Consider the following 21,710-nt stretch of genomic DNA (forward strand, 5'->3'; position numbering starts at 1 on the left):
AAATCGCACATCTACTTATGTATGTTTATACTTATGTATGTAAGTTGAGGTGAGGGAAGGAAGAGGGAAAATTTAGAATTTCTATGTTAGAATTTGAAGTAAATGATTGGCATCTTAGTATTTACAAGTAATGTTTACCAGGCGTCTCATTTGACTTTAGGTATAAAAATATTTTAAATATTTCAACAATAATTTGTATATGTTTGTATACAAATGGTATCTATATCAGTAACGACACCTCATCATCTTCTTTATTTTAATGATTTGAACTCTATGCAACCCTTTATGAATCTCTACTAATTTCTGAAAGTCGATAAGAAAACGAAACATATATACATATACAAATCCCGGTATAACGAATGATATAATGTCAAGTCCTTTCGTTATATCGAAAAATTCGATATATCGGAATTATTTTTTTAGTAATATCTAAATATGCAGAATAACTAAAATAAGGAATATGAACGTCTTCTTTCATTTTCACATTATTTTATACCGGATTTTTGTTAAAGTAAGATGCCTTATACCGGGATTTGCCTATTTGTACATAAAATGTACATAAATGTCGCCTAAACTTCACCAACAAACTAACTAACTAACCAAAAATATGCTCTAGAAAAAGAGTTTTAAACGCTTATTTATTTGATATTGAAAAGCACAAACAGAGTTTAAAGAACTTCTTTAAAACGGAGTTATGTTCTACGTCCAAATAACCAAGAAAGCTTGGTGTCATAAAATCCAATATTTGCTATTACTAGCTTTTTAACGATAAAAATCAGTCTTATGAAATCGAAAGTACTCGGTTTAATTTATAATAAAGAAGCTATAAATATTGGTGTTAATGAGACTTCTGTATTTTTAGCTGTTTTTAAATTTAAAAACTAACATATTTTTTATGTCTTATCCATATATCCATTCAAAACACCATGAAAAACATGTATTTGCATATTTTGGTTTCCCTGATAATAAATAAATACAATAAAAAACAGGATAAATCTATGGCAATACTTTTGTTACAACTAGTAATAACTACAAAAGAAAGTAAACGATTTTCTATTTTTGCAAAAATAAACATAAAGCCGTTAATAGGGAAATGCAAAAAAAAAAAATAAAATAAAATCTTTAAAGGCCAAACCACTGGAGTCCCACATTTAAAATAAACAATATTCATAGAAAATGGGCAGCAGCTTCAAGGACACTACACAACGGTTATAATTATTTTAGCAAGAATAATAAACAACAAAAACAATGACAGTTCCTCTAAATATATACTCAAATCAAAAAAAAACTAATAATTTCCAACACAAAAATGTACTAGAAAACAACTTGAAGCTTTAAGAACGAGTGCTATTCCAGAACTGTATCTACAGAAATAATTTCGAGAAATACGATTGTAACATTTGACAAACACACTAACTTCCACATACCAACACATTTTGCCAAAAACAACAAAAATCTTATCCCTACTTTATGTTCGTTGTACGTGATAGAATACGAATATGTCTCCCATTTCTTGCCCTGCTCCAAAACTGTTCCTTTATGCGCTGCAAAGTAACCAACAAAAGTGTAGAAAATCCGACCAAGCATAAAAACCCCAACTCAGCACATTGTATAGCATCCAACAACCAGAATTTAAACACAGTAATTCCGTAAAATGAACATGAAATTATCAAAAAGAAAAAAAAACACAAAACAAACAACATCAGCAGCCATGATACGAAAGACTACAAACTGATGATATGTAAGTTAAAGTATGAAGCCGAGAATCCCTATTAAATCCCATGGCACACAAACACACAACGCAGCACATCACATCACAGCAAGTCATCAGCACATTAAGCTCCAAAGATTATGAGTCTTTGCACAACAAACAAAAACACACAAATCCCCCACTCTGACTAAACTAAATAGTACTACATACACACAAACGCGATTCATTCTTTCATTCATTCCTTCATTGGTTCGTTCAGTTAGTTATTCGTTCTATCAAGAATCAAAAAGTTAACTACACTTAAAGAATTATGCTTTATCTGTCTAATATATGAACTAAATTAAAATTGTGATTGCTATTATATAGATCTCCGTCTACGAATACCGATTCGTGAATATGTTCTAATATCTTTAAGTTTTTCCTTTCTCTCATATTTAGACAAAGGGCTTTACATGACAACCTTAATAAAGTTCTGATTTCTTCATTACTGCTCCTAAATGTCAAGTTTGAATATAAGATGGTAAAAAACTTAAAAGGTATTTTTGAAGTGCCATTATCGACACTGTAAAGGTACTATTTTTATTCTATCATTAAATGAGAAAATTTTCCTAAAATAGTACCAAATTTGTCAACCTTTCTATTGATTCATTCATTTAACATTTTGAAAGTTTGAGCTCGGTAAGGTCCGAATATACGTCAGGATATTTCTCATACATAAGCAACAAAATTCGAAAAGTTAAAAAGAAATGAAATTTAATAGGAAATATTATTTTTTATAAAATTAAGAAATTTTAACTTTTTAGTATATTCCAGACTGTTAGCGAATGGTATTTCCAATTCAAAAACTTACAGTGTAAAATTATATTCAAAAACTAGAAAAACATTTAATTCCGGATTTCGTGGAAGAAGCTTCAACATGTTTTTCTCCACCATTGCTGCTAAAATCGACTTGACGTTGTATCAGTGAAACTTTAGTTGGCAGGCAGTGTATATTTGGAGGAGGGTATGTGTGTGGTGTGTGCCGTTATGTTGGCTCACCAGATTGGGGTTGAAGGTTTGGTCTAGAACTCATACCCTTCTAACTCCCTCCTTTCTCAATATTAACACACTGCCACACATAAAAAGACTTTTACACTGTCTTTATTTCTATTTTGAAATGTTCGTGCAACACAGCTATAACAGCAAGCACATCTAGCTGTTGTTGTCGTCATTGCCTCAAACACACATTGAGGATGTTGTGGATTGTGACGTTTTGACGCCATATTGAATGATGGCGAGTAAGCTTGATGGCTGCTTGCCTGCCAGTCTGGCTGTATGGCTTGTTGTCGGCCTTAGTGTACAAATGAGTGACAGAATGAATGAGTGAATGTTTGGCATTTTATAGAATGTAGTACACCCACACTGCTAATGTTGCTATAAAGCTTAGTTTTTTTTAGGAATTCGTTTTTTTTTTTTAATTTGTAAACCATCTCCTGTGGTGTTTTACCAAATCCTCCCAACTGTTTTACACACACACTAAAATTTACTTACATACAAATTTACCATTGACTTTGGCAGTGTTTGTAGATATGTTAGAGAATATTCATGTTAAATCTTAAATGTTTATCATTTTATAGACATTTCAAAGTGTGTTTTTATTTCCAGTATTCCTTTCTTCTCATCTCATGTAGTTAATGTGTTTCTTAGTCTTCCTTTTTTAAGCGTTTATTCATGTGTAGGCACTTTTGGGTTCTAAACATCCCTGCAGTTCGTGAAGGCTGTGATTTCATCTATCTATTAAAACTACAAATATTGTTTTCCTGGTTATCACATTTAACTTTAATTACGAATGTACAATAGATTTTTCTGGTGGTTTAACTAACTACTTTTAAACGTTACTGAGACTCACTAAAAATGTGGTTGACTACTTCTTTACATTACGCGGTATCCTTTAAAACTGTTGGATTTTAAATGTGTGCGTTTTTATTTTGCAGTTGTAAAACATTTATATTGTACTTTAGATCATTGTCATTCGAATAGACGTTGTAATCTTAAATAGATTTTATATTTTGCCATTAACTGTGAATCAATTATTTTTTGGTGTTAAACATCATTAACAGTCAGTATCAATATGTTTTTCTTTTAAAGGAGTCTTTTAGAGGATCTTATTTAAATGTTAACTACACAGTGAATATTAAGGACTTTTATTGATAAAATGACAACTAAGTTGCTTTAATATTCAAGTTCTAAATAAATGCAAAAGATTGGTTTGCAAATGATTAAAAATCAATTTAAAATAAAAGTTCGCGTTTGCTTAAATAGTTTAAAAGATCAAATTATTGAGTGAAATGTATGTAGCTGTTGTTTCTAAGAAAATTGTTCAAATATGCAATATAATTAAAATAAATAGTACATTTTGAAAGATCTGCTGTATTTATAATTTCTAGTTAAAATACACAAATTAAAAAAGTATCTATTCCAATAAAAAAATGAACAAATGACATTTATGTAATTGCAACACAAATCGTTATCGAGTGCCACAAATCATTTAATTTTTACACAATTTTTATGCTACATAACAAATATACATCCATCCATCCATAAAGTAATCAACACTTCGATGAAAATTAATAAACTTGTCTTGAAATCTTTCAAAATTTTCATTAAGTGTAAAATTATTGATTTGACCTTAAATAACAGACAATGACTTTTTCGTTTAGTACACTATCCCTTTACACACATATGCTGTCTATGTAAAAGTGTATAGTTTGCGTGCATATAAATAGTGAATGTTTCAACATGTAAATTACTTAATACCACATGTTGCACTTAATTAACAAACCCCCAACCCCACCAGCGACATCAATAACACACACTACTGAAAACAAATTTCACCCAACACTAACAACAACTACAATAATTACAATAAGAACGCCATCATTAACAACATCATTCTGACTTTTCCCGCCAGCCGCCCATCATCATCATCGTCGTCAGCAATTCCCGAGAAATACACACTTCTACACATACATACGTACTCAACTTACAGATAGACAGTCACCAGACAGACAAATTACTGTTGGTGTTGAACAACAATACCAACAAAAACAAGAAGACAACAACACTTTTCCTTTAATTTAGCCCAATGACCCAAATTAATCTTAAAAACATTTTATACTACAATTGAATGAAAAACTTTTTAAAGACACATTAAAAATTTTAAAACATTGCGCTTCATTTCAGTTCAGACAATTGTTTTTGTTTCAACAAAACTTTCGCGAATGAGCATTTTAAAACAAATTATTTTATAATGTTTGTTAGAAGTAAATATGTGAGTTCCTTTTACTCGACCTCAATCATACGCTCTAAGCAACCTGTTAAAAAAACTTCTACAGAGATGGAAAAGCAGAACAAATTTCAAAGTCAAGTAATTAACGAGTCTATATGATCATATTTTGTAATGAGTTTACAAGTAAACAGACAATTTCTTTAAAAAAATTACATTGGCAATGAAATAACAAAATATAGATTTTAATTATGTATACGCATAGCCGCCTAATGCTAAAGTTTGAAAAAAGTAATAATCCTGTAGAACTAACAAACTTCTGTGAATGTTCTAGATTAGTATTGCACAAAAACTGAAATATAACTGAACTAGAACTGAACTGGAACTGAATTAGAACTGAACTGGAACTGAACTGGAGCTGAACTAGAACTGTACTAGAATTGAACTAGAACTGAACTAGAACTGAACTAGAACTGAACTAGAACTGAACTAGAACTGAACTAGAACTGAACTAGAACTGAACTAGAACAGAACTAGAACTAGAACAGAACTAGAACTGAACTAGAACTGAACTAGAACTGAACTAGAACTGAACTAGAACTGAACTAGAACTTTATTAGGTTAAATCATTGATAAAAATTTTTGTGAAAATTTCGCGAAAATTGCAGTTTATACTTTAGAAACAATTTTTTATAAAATAAATTTATGCTATATCATTTTCTTTAACCCCAAATATTTTATGAGCTTGTTATATGACTGGAATTTGTAGACTTGATGTTTATGTTTCTCATTTTTTTGTCTTTTTATGTTTTTTTATTGTTATTACATTTTTATATATGTCCAAGATCTTTCAAAACATAAATGGTCTTCTACGTTATTGTTATTAAATACTTAAAGAAATCCTGATATACAAACACATATAAGCAAAACTCCAGCACCTTAAAAAGGATACCATCGTAGGAAGGATGTAATGTTCGTTACAAATACATAAATACACATCAACTTGTACTATATTTCACTACTTTTCTTTATGTTCGTCTATCTTCATCCTTTCCTTTCACAAAATGTTTATGGTTCCGACACATTTGTAGTGATTTGTGGCCGGCTGGTTGTTCGGTTGGTATGTCATGTTGCAATAAGAATGATACGGTATTGAGGGAATATAAAATTCAGCATTAAATTCACAAGACTATATAATAAATTTTCTTTAAAGAGTTTGCGTTTAAATCATGAAATTCTTTAAATTTTATGTGTAGTTTAGAACCCAGCATGTTTAAAATCAATATTTAAACACTGAAATTTGAAGATACATACATAGATATAAAATTATTCAACCTAATAAATGTTGCAAGTTTTTTGATATTTTTTCTATTGTTTAAATATTTGCAAATTTTATTGTGTATGTATATGTTTGCTCTATTTGTTTTGACAACAGGCTTTTTGTTAAATAATATAAACTGGATACAATCTTACGACATTTCCTTAAGAACTCATTTCATAAGCAATTACATACATATGTACGTTTCATACAACCCGAGATAGAAAAATATTCAAGTTCCTAACGAACAAATTATAACACTCTATATTTGCCATGGGTTAAGACCTCTTTATTTATGTATAAAAGAATGTGGGTGCATATCAACTAAAAATAATTTTTTTTTCATTTCATCCATAAACTTTTATTAGGCCTTAAGGTAAATAATTTTATTTAAGACTCATACGAGCGTACGTATAAAATGTATTTTAGGATTTTGGGTTATTATCCCCTTTTTGTACACATAGCTGCCAAAAAACAATATGTATATCTAAAAAAATGGTATGAAAAATACGTTCACAGAATTCTATAGTATAAGAAGAATAAGTGACCCTCCCTATAGCCAAGTACGCACTGAGGACATACATACAAAAAAATAAGCAAAAATTTATAAAAAGTAAATACTATATATGTATCCTTTTGTTTGTATATGTACATACATATGTATGTGTGCTGTGCAAAAAAAAATAGTGTCTATGTTTTTTTTGGAATCATTTGTCGGACCACCAAGTGAGTGTGTACACATACTTATAAAATAAACACGCTTACATACATATATACAATTCTGTGTATTTAATATCTAGAAGTATAGATAGAAATATCAAGGATCAAAAAGGAAATAAACATTTTGTATCAAATAACAGTTGAAATGGTAAAAGTTTCATAAAAAAGCAAATAAAAAACTTTGTACGTATGACTTTAAATCACTACAAATTGTTATGTGAAACAGTTTATTAATTGAATTATTTAACACAACAAATGTTATGTTTAAAACAATATTATACATAATAGTTCCCATTGGAAGACGTTACACGTAATATTTTATTGTGCTTGCCAAAACAGGCCAATAGTCTTTTTATGGTAAAGGTTATAGATTAGTCTATACTTCCATGCTATAGAATGGTACATCTCCAAACTAGAATGTTGTCTGAAGTGTAGTTAAGTCTATAGACTGGCCTCTACTTCATACTATGGACTGTCTTAATTCCTGATTATTGACCTGCCTCTACTCCGGAATTAAGACTGGATTATACTCCAGACTATACTCCAGGTCTATACTCCTGACCATAGACTGGTCTATATTCTCACTGATCAATTATCCATATAATAGACTGGTGTATGATCCAAACTATTTAATCTATTTGTTATGCAGACTCAAGGTCTGGTAATTACTATTATATGAATTTTTTTTTAATTTATATATATTAAATATAACAAATGAATATATTAAAGGTCAAAAACTTAAAGCATTAAAATACTTATAATTAACATAATTATTAAAAACAACATAATCAACATTAACGTTAAACTTAACAAAATTTTGAAATCAACACCAGAAAACAAACAAAATCTTCTTACAAACACCTGGCTCAAGTAGAAGACAAGACACATTTAACAAAGTATTTGGACACAAGAAAGCCAAGTAAATGAACGCGCGTATTTGAAAAGAATTTTTCACACACTCATATTTTGAACCCAACAAAAACAAGCAAGACACATTGAGGTGAAATATGAATGTCTGTCGGTCTATTCGTCTGTCTATCTATTACAAATTCCAAATATGTTTGCATTGGTGTCGGTGTAACTCCAAAAAGATGGTTCATAAACACTACACCGTATTTATAAGTATATACATACATTTACTTGAGTTTGTCTGTCTGTGTTTAAAATTTCACTAGACCCAGAGTAGACATTATAAAATGCACACATACAGAGATACTCTTACTTACATTCAAACTCATTCTAGTGCAAAAATATTTCAAAGGACGAAAGAAAGTCTGCTAAAGAATGTTTAGAAGCTATAGAAACCTCGATTACATTTTAACTTAATTTAATAGACTTTAATATATGTATGTATTTATTTATGTATGTGGGAGTATGTATGAGTGTCTATAAGATAAGGAAGACATGTGTACAAGAAAAAGTTAAAAGAATCCTCTGTCTGTTTATAGAAAAGAGGAAATAAAATTGAAAATAAATGAAGCTTTAAAATGAAACTAAAACTGAACAACCATTAACACTTTCAGCAAATATGAAACGGAAGACGTAGGGTAGCAAAGGGTTTAAAGGATAAACAACAAAACATGTTATAAAAACGTGTTTTACGAAGTCATTTACTACAACGACTACGATTACAATTCGTTGTTGGCAGAGACTAAATTATCAGCTGTTAAAAAGATATTCGTACACACACCAGCATCATACACTGTCATAATGAATGAAGATACAGTAAGAACAGCGGTAGATGAAGAAGAAAATAAAACTATAAGAACCACAAGTACGCGGATATATAAAGGATTAACGTGTAAAATGATTAAGTACAATAATGTCACTTCCAGCTGACTTCTTTAAAAGGTCCTCTTAACTTAACTAAAGATAAACATTTTATATATTCACCTGTATTTTCTGAACCAGTATTTTTGTCGATTTTAATACGTTTATTGAAATCACATTTTATTGTTTAAAAACAAATATCTATTGTGTATTTTCTTCGCAAATAGCAAAGAATAGAAAAGCTCCCTTATTTAGTTTTAAATTTTATTTTCAAATCAGCAAAGCGCATGTGCCCTTTTTTCTATGGAATATCCCTTTATGCCACAAGTAGACTCCCCAAAATACAGGGGAAATTCATTAAGAATTACACTCGTTTTGAATGCTACGCGGCCATCTTCTCTATTTAGCATGGCCAAAGCAAATATGGATCCTTTGTTTTTGTTTTTGTTTTCACAACAAATTTTCATAAAGGAAATGCTGCTTTGTAAAACCTCTCAATTTTAGCCAATTACTAGAAATATACTTTCAACAGGATTTCCCCTATGAGCAACAAAAATATCCTTTTTATCTAACTACCAGCAAAGTTGAGTTCCAAATATATTTTTACAAATTTCATTAGTGCCAGAGGTCCGTAATCAGTCAAGCATTGCGTTACACACAAAACACGGGCGAGTACTTTAAAACCAAAAATCGCCATTTTAAAAAGAAAAAATAAGGAAATATTTAGACTCACACAAAGTGGCTAAATCTGTGTGAGAATGTATGTGTTGGTCAAAAGAAAACGATTCTAAGCTCATAAATGAAAAAAAAAAAAAACATAGAAAATACTATAATAAAGAAATTTTTGTTTTTAAAGATACGAAATGTAAAAGGACTCTAAATATACATATAGATACTTGTATAGTTTAAATAAAATGTATTAAAACAATTTAAAGGACTTTAGATTTTAAAATTATTACAAAAAATTTAAATAAGTGATTGAGTGTTTGTTTGTCAAAGATTATAGTTTATTTTGAAAGTTCCAACATTAGAAAATCAAAACAAGGAAAAAAATGATAGAAGAACATCATCCCATACCAATGGGCATGTGTAAGTATTATATCTTAATAGCGAATCTAAAATAAAAGGAAATGCCGGCGGCTTGTAAAAAACTTTTAAAATATATGTATACATAAGCCTTCGGTTATTAATATCATAAATTCTATGTAGCCTAAAGCAAAATTCCTTTCCGATTAAAAGTGGAGTTGTTTAGAATATAAACTATTAACTTTTTCAGTTATAAACTAATAAGAGTGTTTTTTTCGGATATGTCGAATTTTATATACCCACCATTAAATCGTATGGCATAAAAGGAATGCTCATCAGGGTGATATTTGAAATAGGCCTTAAGTGATTTGTGGACACTGATCTTTAGAGCTAACAAAATATTAATTATCGATTGTCGTAAAATTTGGTAGATGGATTTCGATTAATATTACACTTATTTGTATCGCTGTTCTCGTATGTTTTTTTTAATAATTCAATGAAATTTGGCACATAATCTTCTATGGCATCGTAGACGAATCCCCCATACAACTGTACAACTGTAGCTTCAAAACCAAGTTCTATACTAGCCTTGATGACCATCATGAACTCTATAATTATAATGCCTCATTTGACCCTAGCCCCTATAAAAAGCCCCCTTCAAAATTTGACTTAACTGTCTACAGTTTTATTCAACAATAAATGGCTTAAGTGTATCTGAGGTAAGGTACAATTCAACTTAAATGTTTTCTTATGAAATCTTAATCATATTTTACTTTTGAAACAGGTGTAGTGTATTATATGGTCGGCCACGCCCGACTATAATTTCTTACTTGTTGCGTTAAAGAAATTCTCTAGCTTTATTTGGGCATTATATAAACTTATTTATATACTCATAAGCTAATAAAGCTTTAAAGTTATTTTCAGAAGTGAACTTTTTATGAGTGTCTATCCTCAAATTTGGCTTATATTAAACTAAATCATATCTAAACTCAGCAAAGTATATTCAAAATATTTAGGACTGTACAAACTGTTTTTAGGGGGCGACTTGCACGGGGGCTATTCCCATTGCCCATTCAATACCAAATAAAAGGTAAAACACGGCTAGATCGTCGTAGAATTTAATAAAGACCTAGAATATACATATATCCTCTTCTGAAAATATGACCAATATTTTGGTGTGTTGTAAACGAAATGACAAATTCGTGGAGTGAAGAGAGTTTGAAAGATGGATTTTTTAGTACTGAACACCGATTTCCTTATTTTCTTATTCCTGATTTTTATATTTTGTATGAAACATTTTTGGTTTGGTGGAACCGCGCCTAAGCTACGTTTACACCTATCATATTTGTTAAAAATGACGTAACCCCTAAATAATCTAAATTTTATTAAAGAAAGACTAGAGGCTAAGTTTTTTCTTCAAATATTAGATAGGTGTGAATGTAACTTTAAGATGACTATAGCCTTTATATAACTACCGTATTAAAGGTACGTTGTTCACACACACAATAAAGACCGATTTGGCCGATTTAAAAGATACATAACACCAATCTGTATTGAAAATGATTACATTGAGTACTTTTTTAATTTTACATTTCAAACTCCTGAACGAGCCTTTACCATAAACTCACTAAAATATTGAAAAGAATTTAGGTGTTCTCATGTAAACTTTAACACGGTGCTGATTGATCTATTTGTCATTAAAATGTTTTCTCCTAAAATTAACTGTTATATTTGATAGTTAAATATTTTATTTACATGATTTTGAAGACAATAGAAAAACGATTATTAAAGTTAACAATGGTTTACATTACAATTTTCTATATAAAAACATGTGTTAATAGCCATTGTTAAGTTAATCGTTTTTGTACAAGGCGGAATTAATTTGGCTTTAAAATTAAATCAAAAATTAAAATTAACCATTAAACTTTTGAGAATAAAATTGTTTAATTACACTATTTACACCTACACCAGTTGTAATTATAATATAAGATTAATTTTTCATAAGTTATATGAAGTCGGAGTGCTTTACGTGAACTTTTTATCCACTGACTTCTTCAATAACAAAATAACAATTCACAACTGCCCCTTTATGTATAATTACCTACATATATACGTACATTATACTATTTCGCCCAACCACACGACAGACATAGCTCTGTTGATTTGGCAAAATCTCCTAGAGAACTTAATTGGTAGTACGAAACACGGATCATTTTAATTGACAAGACTGTAATTCAGTGGTCACATAGACCTACTATGATAAGTTGACCATGTTTTAGAGTAAACTATAACGTACTCAGCCATGTAGGAAAATCGCCAATAAATTAAAAATAGTCCATTTTTGCTAACCTTAGTTAGCACATCATCAAATTAAACTCAATAATAAACATCAAGTAAACTCCATTTCGTATAACACAATCTTCTAATTATCAGCTCAAATCCAAAAATTTTTAATCCACAGTCATGCTCTGTAATTTGTACCGCTCCTAGAATCTAGGAACGATAACAGAAATTAATCGTTAAAACTATATTTCGCTGTGTATCAGTCTTTAAACCAAGCATCTTCTTCCTGCGGTTTAGGTTTCAACAACAGTCACTAAGTGTGGTGCTCTGTTTATACCACTTTTAAAATCATTCAAGCTCAAGCCAGGGATTGAAATTTAAACGACAGTTTATAGTCCCGGCAGACTAGAGGTATTGGTAGCACCTCTTTACCACCGAATTGCAATACTTCAAAATGGGATCTAGCATCAATAAAATATGCCCGAGGGGCATCAAAGCATAATAGTGTAATAAAATAAACACAAATAGATAGACAATAGAAAAATCTTGACAGAAGTCAATCCTTTATAGATTATGAATGACATTCGCCAATTTATATTCAATTTTTGTTTTATATAAAAAAATAAAGTATTTATAAGCATATAAAAGTAACACGCAGAGCTATTGTCGAGATCAACACAAAAATATGTTCATATGCAAGAAAATGTAAGTGATAATCTGATTAGAGATGGCAATAACATGCAAACTACACCTGTTACACTACACAGCCCCACAGACACTCACTCGTATACTAATGCACAATCTGTGGCAGAAGCAAATGTAGCAGGCAGCTATAAAATGTTCAAATCAAAAGGGCATTTCAACAATGAACAAAATCTATGGACGAATTTTTGAAAATCAAGAAAAAAGAACAAATGTTCCATGAATGATTTGGCCAAAGTTGAAAAAATACATGACTTGGCATGATAACAAAAGATTTACACTTGTTCAGAAAAGAAACACCACCCGGCCAAAGTAGAGAAGAAAATATTTTAAACAACTTTGTTTTTGTATTGTGTTGTTCAGTAACACAAGAACAGTTCTATGCTATTCAAGCGAAAAAGTATAAACGGATGAAACGTTTTGTTTACTAATTAGAAACTAATGTGTTAAAGGACGAACGAGCGAATGAATGAATGAAAGAGCGTATAGTGAATTGAATGAATTGCCAGAAAATTTTCTAAAATACAATCAAACAAACCCATACAATTTGAATGTAAGATGTTTGTTAATGCTTTAAAAAGGGGTTCAACTGTTTAACGCATTGCAGTCGTAATCTACATCATCCCTGTTTAAACAGATTTGCTTATAACTAAATTATAAAAGAATTTAGGATTTGGAAAAATTGAATTTAAATCATTGTATAATATATAAGTATAAACCCAGTCATATACAAGCAAAGAAACTGCAACCCCTAATTGTAATACGGACAAAAATATTTGGGTGTTTTTTTGCTTCGTTTTATTTTCCTTTCGGTCTATAAGCATAAACATATGCTTAAGGATTTCAGGATATTTATTTCAGCTTTCAGCGCATTACAATGAGTCAGGTCAGATAGAAATATTTGTTATTGTTCTTCTTGTTGTATATTATTTTCGTATAGATTTCACTTTAATCGGATTTATTTAACACAATTGAAATTTTGATAGAGTATTTAAGCTGAAGAGAAGTCAAATTTTTGATAAACAATTCAAATTTAGCTGAAAACTTATAATCTTTTTACGTATTGAACTTTTGGGTTAGTTAAGTCTTTTGTTAAATCGATTTTAGTCTAGACCACTATCGTACCAATTATAAGTTTATTTACTCTAATAAAAATCGGACCTCCGAACATTTGAGTAATTAGTTCTTTAGGAATAGATGCGGATTATAGTTCTAATATGTTTTTATTACTTTTCTCTAATATTAGTTAGGTTATATCATACCAATATAAATTAAAGCAACTTTTGCAAACATTTTAATATTTCAAAAACAGAAATATTTTATAATTTGTCATTAAAAATTAATTTTTTAAACATTTTAAACTGTTCATTAACAAATGCGAAATTTATAATGTTGCACTGGAATTTTCTCTCACTTTCACAGCAGTTTCATAATTTTCCGCTACACACACCTACATGTAATTAATAATGTTCTTGTATTTCAATATGTTAGTAAAATAAACGCTGAAATATTTAATGCAATGAAATAAAAAACATGAAATTATTTTAAAACACCATGAAAATGTGGTTAAATAATTTCATTTAAACCAATAAATTGAGACAACATTTCACAAGTGTTCCTACATTTACAAACACACAAACATTTGAAGTAACAGTTGTAATATCAGTTGTTTTAAAAGTAGTAGAAGTAGTGGTCATAGATGGTCAGAGATGAGCAGCCATTCAACCAGCCAACAAATAAACCAACTGACCAAAATAGTCAAACATCAGTCCAGGCAGCCATTGAAACATGACCGACCAGCAACTGTGGACTAATACATTAAATACCAAATGTAACCAAATACACAGCAACAACAATAATAATAAACGTAAAATGTTTTAAACTCAATAGGAAAATCACAGGTTCAGAGTTACAGATGTCAATACTTTTTGAGAAGGAGTCGGGAAAAATCAACTAAGTACATAGTACCATTGTATCTAGATCTTAAATCTCCTACATCTAATCAGAAGGTATTTTAATCAGGATTAACACGGTAAAGGTCTTGGCAGTTATGCACATTATAAGATTCAGCACATAATACTGAACTGTATAATTTTCCCTTACAATGTTCTTCACAGAACGCTTCTGTTCAAAACAAAATTAAATCCTCACAATAAGCACTGCTTGGGTTTTGGTCCAACAAAATAGTCGAGTTACAACAGAACATAAAAAATATGTGTAAATAAATATACAGTTATTTCAATAATTACAAAACCACAAATTTACTAAAGTACAATCCAGTTAAATGGGCAACTGACCGAATACAACCAACTGACCAACCAACAAACTATTCACAGAAAAAAAACAGACAAAAACGCACTGACTGTTACATTGCACATAAGAGTAGATGTTAAAACAATAACAAGGCCACAAAAACAAATCCTGAACAATACCACAAAAACAGTAAAATTGAGTAAAACTTTACTATTTACACACAACTGAAAGTTGTTACAATTGGCAGGGACACAGCTAGATAAAAACTATTTTATAAAAAACTTTAGACCAAACAGATATCTAAAATTGTATCTTGTTTTATAGTTCCCTTAGATATTAAACCATGTCAGGCAACAGTAACACAACAACACATTTTGCTACATCATCACCAACATCAGCAGCACCATCAAAATACACACAACAACTCTTTAATGGCCATGAACGGAAATGAAAGAATGTTAACAACATCTACAGCAAATACTTCCGCCTCAAACAATAATAACAACAACAATAACACAGTTGCAAGTGCTTCTGGTAACAGTGTCACGAACAAGAGCACCTCTTCACCAATTACGCCTCAACAAACGACAACGGCAAATTCCACTCAATTGTCTGCAATTCAAGTCAATGGTAGTCAATGTCTCTCCTCATCTAATGGTCATGGTAATAGTAACAGCAGCAGTAGTTGTAGCAGTGGGGGTGGTGCCTCTAATACTAGTAACAACAGCAACAGCAGCCATGGCAGCAGTCAGGAAGCTCTTAATGACAATATGACAAACAGCAGTAATGCAACAACAACACTAGCAATGTCAACAAGTACATCAAATAATGGACAACAGCAACAGTCATTGACAGGAACGACACTTGTCAACGGAAGTTGTAACAACCACAATAGCAACTGTAGTCAAACAACTACAAACAACAATAGTAATACAGCAAGTGATAACAAATCATCAACAAATCCTTGTGGACCAGGACCACCACCATCATTGCAACAACAACAACAGCAGCAGCAACATCAACTTCAATTGTCTTTACATCAACAACACCAACAAGCCTTAAATATTTTACAATGTTCAGCCAACCGTTTGACATTAACTGAATGCAATTTAAACAGTAATAATATTAACAACAATAACAACAGCAATAACATAAACAATTGCCACAATAATAGTAACAATAACAATGCAATTGAAACAGCTTTAGCTTTACAACAGCACTTGTTACAACAGCAATTGAACTCAGCAGCAGCTTGTTCTCACTCACATCAACATTCTCATCCTCATCTTCATTCGCATCCTTCCACACACATAATTGATTCACTGTGTCCGTTGTCGGCTTCAGCATTGTCATCCTTGCCATTGTCATTGTCTTCGAATGCCTGCTCAACACCATCGTCCATGTCGAACACCTCAATGTCCTCATCGCTGGCCTGCGGTTATTGTTGCCAACCCATTTGTGATCGTTATATAATGCGTGTCGTCGACACTTCCTTCCACGAGAGCTGCCTTAAGTGTGCAACATGTTCGTTGCATTTGGTGCATTCCTGTTTCGCCCGCGATGGTAAACTCTATTGTCGCATCGACTACGAAAGGTAAGTTTTTATTAAGTGTTTGTGTGTAGTTTAGAAGAATGTGTGTAGTTCAGTATTTTTTATTGTTATTGGTATGAGTAACAGAGGATATCAATGGTTTAATATCCTATTTATATTGCCAAAGGCAAATTGTACGTTAGATTTTAAATTGTACTTCAAAGATTTTAAATACTTAAATTTGTTGGACATTAATTGTATGATCTACTATTGTAGTAATGAGATTAACATACATTTGATTCCTTTTAGTATAATGATTATAATCTACACCACTATAGCGGGGAGGATATCATGCGTCTGTGCTAATGTTTCTAACAATTAAAATATTTGTACTACCACACCCACATAACTTGAAAGTCGAAAAAATTTCAGAAACAATTACAAAATTATATTATTGTATTACCTACTTATTATAGCTTAGCGAGGAATCCTATAATTTACTTCTTCATTTCCAAATCTTAAACTATCTTTTTAATAACCGTATTTTCAACATAAATTTTAATGGTCGTATTCAAGTGAATTACAACAAATTTTTGCAAAAAAATTCGAAGCACCATTTCTTAGTTTGATATTGATTTCAATGTAAATATTTAAACTGGCCTAACCATTAGCATTTCAAACCTACTTCTTAATAACAAAACCTTACATCATAATAAATAAACAAAGGTATATAGAAATGCAAATAGAGTTTTTTTTAATATTTATTCTCTTTTGCCAACAGACTTTTTTTGCGAAATCGTTGCCTTGGTTGCGGTCATAAAATTGCTGCTGATGAGCTGGTGATGAGGACACTTGAAAATGTTTTCCATTTGAAATGTTTTGCGTGTGTTGTATGCGGTGCCATACTGAAGAAGGGCGAACAGTATGTTGTAAAGCAGGGCCAATTGTTTTGTCGTTTCGATTACGAGAAAGAAGTAGAAATGTTGCAAGGATACGGTAAGTAATAATACAACACAACACCAACCGCTATTAACAATTCTTTGCTTTATTTGTTCTTCTTCTACAAAATAATAAATTTGTTTAAGAGCAACAAAGGCAACAGAATAAATTGCGTTAAAGGGCTTCTTTTTCAAGCAGGAATGTGATATTTAAATTTAAGCTAATAGAAATTAAATAAATATAAATTTCTTAATAAATTTTCCCTGTTTTTCTTCTTCTTCTCCTTTCTAAGCAGATTTCTATGGTGATGATTTGTTTGCGCCAAAGCTTGATGGTCGTAGAGGGCCCAAGAGACCGCGTACAATATTAAATACACAACAGAGAAGAGCTTTCAAGGCATCATTTGAAGTATCGCCTAAACCTTGTAGAAAAGTCAGAGAAAACCTAGCAAAGGAAACAGGCTTAAGTCTAAGGATTGTACAGGTAATACACACAAACTCGTATTACTCTACGCACAACTAATGCATATTAATTATTCGTTAAATTTTAATTTCATTAAGGTATGGTTTCAAAATCAAAGAGCCAAAGTGAAGAAAATACAAAAGAAAGCCAAACAGGAGGGCCACACTAAAGGCAACAGCGATTCTCAAGATTCACAAGAGTCCGACAACAGCAACATGACAAAAATAAAGGATGAGGCACAAAGTGATAATGAATCTTTAATGGATTCACCGTTTGCCACAGCAAATACAGCGGATACTATGGCCAAACTAAGGAATTGCATTAAAGATGAAAATGAAAATGCTCCGTTTAATTGTATAGAAACAAATAAAGGTAAATGGCAATTAGCAACCAAGAATAACATAAAATTTTTAAAAATCTACTTTTCATTACAGAAAACTGCAATAAAACCAATGAACCCATTTTGAATACCATCTTGGGTCTCAGCTATTCCACATTCCAACAATTAATGGGGCCTTTTTCACAAACCCCCATGATCAATCCCATTGATCGTTTGTACAGTATGCAAAATTCCTATTTTCGACCTGAAGAATTGGCCTATAGTGATGCTGGTGGCGGAAGCGGAGGTGGTGGTGGTGGTGGTGGTGGAGTTGGTGTTGGTATGAGTAGTTTAGTGAATAAAGATATTAATGATAATTAAGTAATTTTTAGAATTTTAAGTAGTTTTAAGTTGCACTTAACTTTAATAATTAACAGACACAAAAAACAAAAACAACATGAACAAAAATCAAAATTAGTATTTGTAAAAAAGAATAACAAAATAAATTTTATGTTTGCCACAGTTTAAGTGTTAATAATTTAGAAAATCGATTGAAAAAATAAAAGAAAATAATACATAAAAATTAAAAGTACTTATGTTATTTTAAATGAATTAAACGTAAGCGATTTTACAATTTTATTATATGATTTAGGAGTATATTATATGATTTAGGAGTAAAATCATACAAAAAATAATAAATCTTTCTAAATCTTACTTTTCATCAAATTGATTATGTGTCTTTTAGGATTAAAAATATAAATTAGGAAACATGCATTTTTTTTACTCGAAAACCCCATTGCTAAAACTTTCTCGTATTACAACAAAAATATCAATTCAAAAAAGGAAGAAAAAATTAAATGAAAACAAGTCTTTTAAATGTTTAAACATGTTTGCAGGTGCAGTCAAACGGAATTTGTTCCACTCAGTTGACGTAAACAAGGGGGCAGGCATCACATTTATAAAATGTGGCAAATTAGAAACATTTGCCAACTGAAAGGACGAAGGATGATATGTAATGTGTACAAATACGAGTATGAAATAAAAAACTTTCATGGCTTTTTAACAGGGGTTGACTCCAATATGTATACACGAAAGCACATGGCTTAGACAGGGACTAAAAGGCACAAAAGAACAAAAACAAGGAACATAAAACGTTTTACTTAAAAATGCGTAAAATCTTATTTCGTCATGCATTGTTCTAAAGGGCGACAATTGTTGTTTTTATGTCACATTGCATGCAAACAATGGCCGAATAACATCACAAACACTTGTGTTTCATACAATATATATTGTTGTTGCTGCTGTTGTTACCAAGAGACATCGATATCGGTAGCAAGTTGTAGAAGAATTAATGGTAGAATATCTAATGTTTGACATAATGTCACACTCAACATAAACATTTTACACAATATTAGAAAGAGAGAGAAATTATCGAGCGAACAAACTCCCCAAATATTTTGTGAATGCTATTGAAGCGAAAATGCCTTACATATCGTTCATGTATTGTTAAGCATTGACTTGGGTGCTAAAGTTGAAAAAGTTAAAGGAATTCAATGAATTTGAATGCTTCAATACATGCACATGTTACTCAAACACACAAATTCACATAGAAATTCATGAATATATTTGTATTTATGTATGTTCATGTATGCATATGTATTTTAACATAAAATGAGACTTTCTAAAATTTAATGATTTTTAGCAACAAAACATACATGAAATCATTAAAAGATTTTTGCTAATTCTTAACAAGACCATTCTCTCCAATATATTTTATGTTTTACTTATTGTCCTTTTTGTGAAACATTATAAACACACATACATACATTTCATCATCTTTAAGGGTAATTTGTCACAATATGTGTCGCATTTGTTACAGCAATTTTACAATTAACTATGCCACTAAAACGATTAGTATTAAGGTGGATGTAGGTATATATGCTAACAATATTAAGGTTTAGGAAAAATAAAATCTTTGTTGTGTAACAAATTTTGCTGTTACAGAACAATGGTAACAGCAAAATTTGAAAACTGAAAGTCTCTTATGCAAGTGTTTTTTTAGTTGTTAGAAATATATTTTCTTATTTACTATGCGGCATGAACTAAATATCCAGATTATGATTTAAGATAATGGTAGTGTGATATTGGCGATCCTCTATTTAATATGTAATTCAAAAAAAAAATAATTGTAATAATTAATATAATAAAACAAAACGTTATAACTATTATGATTTTTTTAAATCGGTCCTACCCATCCCACATACATACATAAAATAAAATTGTTCAATACAAAATTGAAAGTTTCAGATATAAACAAATGACGTTGTTAATCCACAACATTAATATGTGTAAATCTATCATATATCTACGTATATGTTAATTTTTAAATGATTTACTAGTAATAAACTATTTGACTATAAGAAAATAAATAAGACTTCATAGATATAGGTTTTGGTTCCTAAAAAACTTGTTTGTGTCGAACTTTGTCACTGCACCGATATTTAAAGCCAGCATCTCATATCGATCCTTATAGATCAGATTTTCGTTTTTACAAATCTAGTTTATGTCGAATTTCATCGCCATAATGTTATTATGGAGTCAGTAAAGGACGTTAAAATACGTTTTCTGAATTGGACCCTTAAGGTCAACTATAGGCCGTTCCTCGTTTATTCTTATATGTGGGTTGCGGTCAATTATGGTTTGATTTTTATATGGGGTGTTGACTTAAATATGTACTATTAATCATAAAATTCGTTAGAAAGATTTTTGTTGATATAAATCTTTATTACACAGACAAAAGTTTCAGCATAAATATTGTGAACTGCTTTCATTGACAAAGGTTATTAATATTTAAGAATAAGTTCTTAATTGTACGAATTTTTTTATATACATTCTTTAGAACAAAATCTAGAAACCTTGACTTAAAATATTTCAAATTTAAATTCTATTTTTTTCTTTGTTAAAAATGTTCCTAACAGAAAATTTATAGCTTACTACATTGATTGAAAATTTCTTTGAAAATTTTTTTTAATTTTTAAAGTTTTTTAGATTAAAATCGATTAAATGTTCGCGAAATTGTCCCGATGTTATTAAGAATAGATGTTTTACTTTGTTTGCTATTAAGGATTTGGTTTTTTAACATTTCAATTTATGTTTTCTTATTATACAAAATTAACTAACATAGGATTACTATCTACTAAATATGGAACATATTCGTAGATAATAGACTTTTAAATTTTTTTTCATAAATATCGTAGAAAAAAGTAAAATTTTAAAAAATTAATTTTTTCTGTGTATATTATATTTTACAGATATTTATATTTTTATGTTATAGTATTTTTAAGCCAGTAATGAGTGGTAAAATAATTTTAGTGTCAATTACAGACCCTAAGATTTCGGTTTATACGAAAC

General features: G+C 30.3%; 1 protein-coding gene across 1 annotated transcript; it reads left to right on the forward strand.

The window, feature by feature from the left end:
* Positions 1–9,418: 9,418 nt before the first annotated feature.
* On the forward strand, positions 9,419–18,680 carry LOC111677384 (anaphase-promoting complex subunit cdh1). The gene is made up of 6 exons (XM_023438491.2): positions 9,419–9,873; positions 15,373–16,642; positions 17,361–17,575; positions 17,814–18,001; positions 18,079–18,352; positions 18,415–18,680. The coding sequence occupies exons 1-6, from the start codon at positions 9,837–9,839 to the stop codon at positions 18,678–18,680; spliced, it is 2,250 nt and encodes a 749-aa protein (XP_023294259.2). The 5' UTR covers positions 9,419–9,836.
* Positions 18,681–21,710: the final 3,030 nt, after the last annotated feature.

The sequence above is a fragment of the Lucilia cuprina genome, chromosome 5 (genome assembly GCF_022045245.1).
Source record: "Lucilia cuprina isolate Lc7/37 chromosome 5, ASM2204524v1, whole genome shotgun sequence".
Lineage (NCBI taxonomy): Eukaryota > Metazoa > Arthropoda > Insecta > Diptera > Calliphoridae > Lucilia > Lucilia cuprina.